The 5,650-nt window shown below is 40.9% G+C and overlaps 1 protein-coding gene across 1 annotated transcript; it reads right to left on the bottom strand.

The window, feature by feature from the left end:
• Positions 1-154: 154 nt before the first annotated feature.
• LOC130200528 (ras-related protein Rab-19-like) lies at positions 155-5,628 on the bottom strand. The gene is made up of 4 exons (XM_056424893.1): positions 4,664-5,628; positions 2,566-2,749; positions 1,300-1,403; positions 155-1,208 (listed from the first exon to the last, which is right to left on the bottom strand). The coding sequence occupies exons 1-4, from the start codon at positions 4,856-4,858 to the stop codon at positions 1,020-1,022; spliced, it is 672 nt and encodes a 223-aa protein (XP_056280868.1). The 5' UTR covers positions 4,859-5,628; the 3' UTR covers positions 155-1,019.
• Positions 5,629-5,650: the final 22 nt, after the last annotated feature.

The following is a 5,650-nucleotide window of genomic DNA, read 5'->3' as shown; positions in this document are numbered from 1 at the left end:
TGTAAACCTCGTCAGTTACTTTAGCTGGCCTGTTGTGTTGGCTTTAAGGGGTTTTGGTAAAGTTCAGCTTTCATTAAAGGGAATTTTAAAAGATATTTCCTGGGTTGTATCAATGTGTGTTACACTCAATCAATTGTTTCTTTGCGCAGTCAAGGATGTTTTAAATCATCTTTCTATTTATTGTTGAAAGCAATGAGCCCTCAACCTGCAGCTGCTGGTCATGTATAACAGCACATTGCCCTCTAGTGGTCAACAGGAGGACTTCAGGAACACATTCAAAGCCTGACATATACAAGACCATTTAATGTAAGACATAGTTTTGGAGTATCTATTTCTTGACATGTTATTGATTTGTGAAGCCGCGGTACGATGATATGTAGTGTTTTCTGTGCAGGCCGCCTGTTAATAGATGTCATTGAGCTGTATTTCATAGTTGTTTGACTTGCAGCCGGCTCTCTGTGTCACACTTGGGTGAAAAAGACATAATAACATAAAATAGTCTGCAGAGTGAAGCATGAAGACTGCTTTTTGACTAAATGTGTGAAGGAGAATGTGGCGGAGGGCAGCAGGTGTTGAGGATGCGTGAGTGTTTTATGACCACCATAATGAAATGCCTGAGCTTTTACATTCAGATTTTGATTAATTTTACAACTGCAAACTTTAAAAAATGAAATAGTAACACTCAAACATTAAGAGAACAATTAATGTCTAGCTATAGCTGAAATAAATAAGATTAATTTACTGTAACTTCACCCAGCGCTGATCCCACCCGTCACCACTCCCGGTCCGGGTCCTTGTAGCACCAGCTAACAATTCTCTCGGGTCAGTTAAGCTACAAAAAGCTCATTGAAATATACTGAATTCATTTCTCAAGACTTTCAAAAAATTGGAAGCTTCCTCAATGCAAAACAATCTTGAGGCCTTGCCAGCCTTATTTAACATACATGCATCTTTGGAGCTTCGTCCATTTTGTCTTTCCCAACATTCGTAATCAAAAGTGTCCTCTTCCTCTTTTCAAATCAGCAACACGTCTTCTTCTCTGGTGGCGTGTAGGGAGCTCCAAAGTCATCGACAGCCCGAGAGTTGGACCGGAGGAGAACTTGAGGTGTGTCGCTGCTCTTTAATGACTCCTGATGGACATTAAGGCCGTTACGAGACAGCAGCTCTCGAGCCATCAAGATGAAGGCTTCTTCCACATTCTGACTCTCCTTGACACAGAGGAGAAGAAGAAGAAGAGAGGGAGAACTTTAGATTGTAGCCAACTCCTTCATGATTTACATGTGAAAGCACTCTCATTACCTTTGCTGATGTTTCTAGAGCAGCCAGTATCTCTTTGTCCTTTGCCAGATCGCAGGCTTCCTCAAACAGAACCTGACGTTCCTGCTCCAGGTCTGTTTTGTTACCTATGGAGACAATCAGGGAGCTGAGAGACGCACATACACCTCCAGATCATCTCAACCAAGCACGTTCATATAGTTATTAGTGCATCTCATTTACATGCTAGTGCTGTCAATACTGCTGAAAATGATCCATTATCATTATTATTATTATGCGTGATTATTATTAATTGCCACGTGTTTAACCCTTGTGTTGCCTTAGGGTAATTTTGACCCGAATCAATATTACACCCTCCTGCCGCCTTAGGATTAATTTGACCCCATTCAATGTTTAATGTCGGTGTTCTTTCGGTAGTCAACAAACAAACATAAAGTGCCTCACACTTAAACTTGGAAAACAATATTAATTCTAATAATTTTCTGGAGGTTTTAATTGCTGCCGTCAAATTGAACCCAAAGGGTAAAATATGTTAGTAAATATAAAGGTAACAGGAGGGTGAAACATTGAATCGGGTCAAAATGACCCAAAGGCGGGGGGAGGGTGTAATATTGATTCGGGTCAAAATGACCCTAAGGCAACACAAGGGTTAAAGTTCTTTTCTTGTAATATATTTGAAGTCAGTTCTTTAATTTAAAAGTCAAACACTTTACCACACAACCGATACAGTGCATTCTGCTCTGCGTGCGTTTTTACTCGCTTGACTCTGTTTTTCCTAATTCCATTTAAGTACATTTAAGGTTAGAAGTTTAGTTTGATTCCGCTCTCTGCTCAAAGTCCTTAAGATACCATTGGAGGTGTGTAATGTGATGCTTGAATACATTTTAAATATGCAAAATGCAAAGGTAGTCCAAGAGGTCTGAGTCAAGTTACGTAAGGTGTGAATGTTTTTATGAGCCAACCCACATTAAGTGGTGTATCTATATATTTGTATTTTCTGTACTCAGTTGAGTTAGATTTGGTGCCTTTTGCACAAATTATAAAAGTACCACAGCTGATTATAATTACCTTACATAACAATGATTAAAAAAAAGCAGTGTTGGCATTTTCCTCAAAAGAATATTGCGCATTAAACCCCCCCCTGCTGTGACCAGCTCTCATTGAATGGCTATTGCACCAAACAGCATTATGTTTTCAAATGTTTCTATTATTTTGTCCACCCAATCCCTCCAAAAACACAGACAATGTATCCATTCACCTCACATGTTAACATGCCAGATCCACACTCACCGATGAGAACCAGCACGACGTTGCTCGCTCCATAGGTCTCCACCTCTTTGATCCAGTTCTCCACCGAGTCAAAGGTCGGGCGTCGCGTGATGTCATAGGCGATGATGGCGCCGTGAGCGCTGCGGTAGTAGCTCTGAGTGATGGTACGAAACCGCTCCTGACCTGCCGTGTCCCACACCTGCATCTGTTACACACAAGAACAAGGGATCAGCTGTAATAGGTAAATGGATTTCATATACATGTACATGAATAGAGGTATGGCTGATATGCACATGAACAAAAACATGACAATAACAACCAAATAACACTGTTTATATTTACACACACACACACACACACACACACACACACACACGCACAGAATAGTGGGTCCCTCTGCAGATTACTCCCTGAGCAACAGGGCTGCTGAGCAACGTGGTAACGGACGTCATGGCAATTAATCTAAACTCACCAACTCATCCAATTTGTTTTCAACAGCAGTGAGGAGGGTTTGAACTCCGTTTTCCTTTGTGCATCTGGACAAGATTAACAACCAAATCAAAGCATCCTTTTTCAGCTGTATTGATAAAGTAAAAAAGACAAATGGGAGCCCTCATTCTTTGGACTGTTATTCTGTTACTTTTCCAACCATATGGGGGATCCTACATTGAGATAAACTGATTCATAAAACCATCACACGTCACTTAACTCTACGATGTTTATATCTTTTTTAGATTCTACAGTTATCTAAGTGGCTTGTCTACCGAATACAAGAGTTGGTCTAGGTGTGTTTGTGTGTATTAGGTGACTGGCTGCTCATTCCTCCTTACTAGGACAAATCTCCAGATAAACCATGTGACATGAACAAAAAAGAAAATATTATGATGAATTTTGATATATCAATTACTTTATTTGATAACTCTGGGCATTATTCCCCGTAGTAGTATAGAAAGAGACTAGCAGTGACTGTGTGGACCCAATGATCAACACAGAAAGCCAACTGGCACATAGATGTGAACTGATGGGATCTCAGGCCATGAGTACTCAGGGAAGAGACTGACTTTAACGTTAGATGTATGGGGAAACAATCACTGTTCACCTTAGTTCCCTTTTCTATATAAAGGACATCACAGAAAAGTCAGCAGGCTCCTTTTTATCCGTGTAAAATCTTGAGCAGGGCGACCTGAAGGGCAGGTCCTTCATGTGAGCAGCTGGTCTGACTGGTTTTGGATTGAGTCTAACTGACACTGGGACACAAGGTCAACTGATACGGTGTGTGGTGTCATTTGACCTTCAACCGAAACTGGTCCATCCTGTCGGACAGGAGCTGCAGTTTAAATTTTTAGCAATACTTTTGATTTTTGCCAAAAGGCATGTCCCTCATGTCAGTCACAGCCAGCTGACTCGACAACACCCATGATAATTACCGAGGCAGATAACAGGCATTACTTGTCGGCCTTGTTTAATGTAAGACGTTTCAATACCACATGCACTTACCAGCTTCAAAGGCATAGGGATAAAAGGATAAAATATAATATAGAGTGTAGGATAAACTATATAGGATTAAAATATGATATAAAACAAGAGGGATGATATGGCCAAGCATTATTTTGTACTATATACAAGTTTTGTTAATACTTCCCAGATGTATACTACAATATTATTAATGGTATAATTGAAATAGGATCTGGACCCTGATAAGCCACATAGAATGCATGAACTAAAAATGATGAATTAACCAAAGTGTTTTTCATTACTGACTTTATCATTTACGACTTTTTAATACCGTATAAGGCCTTTTAGGATGAATCCTTTTCATGGTTTTCAACAACCGAGGCTACGCTGATAATTTGCCCATCTTCAAGTCATTCTTTATCTCTTAATAATGCCAAACTGTGACTTCGATTGACAGACACATGCTGGTCGGCCCAATTTTGACAGCAGTTAAAAGCTTCACGGACTACAACATGTACTGTGCTTTCAAAATGAAATTCTGAATCTGTGGCTTGCTCGTAAATATCTGCATATGGGTGATTTGATGTTCTACCACATATTCTTATTACTACCTCAACACATACAGTACAAGCCCCAAAGGACTCAAGACACACAGAGTGCTAACCTTAACTCTCTTCCCCTCGATGTCCACGGTCCGTACAGTGAAATCCACTCCGATGGTGTTCTGCTGTCTCTCTGAGAAAATCCCTGACTTGAAATTCTGAACCAAGCAGGTCTTGCCTACGTTAGAGTCTCCGATCAGGATGATCTTGAACAGGAAATCGAACGTGTCGTCGGGGTCAGTTCCTGTGGGTTGCATGGTGGAGGTACAGTCGTGTCTTCTGTGGATGTGAATGTCTCACAAATGGAGGAAATGCTCTCTCTCCCCTTGTACCGTCGATCACTTGGAATGTTTGGACTTTGAGGCCAATAGGTGCTGTGTTATCTTGAAGCTTAAATAAAGGCACCCTCCACTGTGTCTCCTTTCAGTCAAAGCTACAGTTGGTCACCAGCAGAGTAAATGGAGCCTGTAAAACCAGTTTAGTGTTTCGAAAGGTTGTCAAAATATAACATGGTGCCATTGAAAAGGTTAGAAAGTGCCTAACATCCGTTTATCTCAGCAATGTTTTCAAATATTACATATAAAATAGTCTAAAAGTTGAACAATTTAGAGTGTAGGCCTACACATTGTGAAGGACTAGCAGCAATGTGGACACATCAACGGTTCCTGTTTTCAGGGACTACAAACTAAAGGTATAATAATGCTGCATTCTCTCTGTCGTGTGTCTCCAGCCAGTTCACTCTGTCACAATCCCCTCGTGTGCTCCCTTTTAGTAGGACAGAAACAGCCTCGGCCTCTGCTGCTCCTTTCAGCTTCTTCTCAGGTGTTGACCCACTTTGTGGCCCTCAGCAAACGTAAGCATGAGTAAACAGACCATCCTTTTTGTCCACCTGCACAGGTTCTGGTTAGCCGTCCTTGAAAGGAAAAAGGAACTTCTTCAATAAGATATACTTTCAAAAAGATCCTTGTTTGTAGGCTAATCCAGGTTCCTGTCCAATCCACTGGCTGTCCTTTAATACACGGCAGTTCTTTTCCTGTTCTTACTGACGT

Source organism: Pseudoliparis swirei, chromosome 10 (genome assembly GCF_029220125.1).
Source record: "Pseudoliparis swirei isolate HS2019 ecotype Mariana Trench chromosome 10, NWPU_hadal_v1, whole genome shotgun sequence".
Classification (NCBI taxonomy): Eukaryota; Metazoa; Chordata; class Actinopteri; order Perciformes; family Liparidae; genus Pseudoliparis; species Pseudoliparis swirei.
This window is presented reverse-complemented; position numbering and strand designations above follow the sequence as displayed.

Coding starts and splice junctions, on each gene's coding strand:
- LOC130200528 (XM_056424893.1), bottom strand. CDS start 4,858: ATGCAACCCACAGGAACTGACCCCGACGACACGTTCGATTTCCTGTTC. Junction 1,404..2,565: donor CGTCGTGCTGGTTCTCATCG/GTGAGTGTGGAT, acceptor TTGTCTCCATAG/GTAACAAAACAGACCTGGAG. Junction 1,209..1,299: donor CTCTAGAAACATCAGCAAAG/GTAATGAGAGTG, acceptor CTCTGTGTCAAG/GAGAGTCAGAATGTGGAAGA.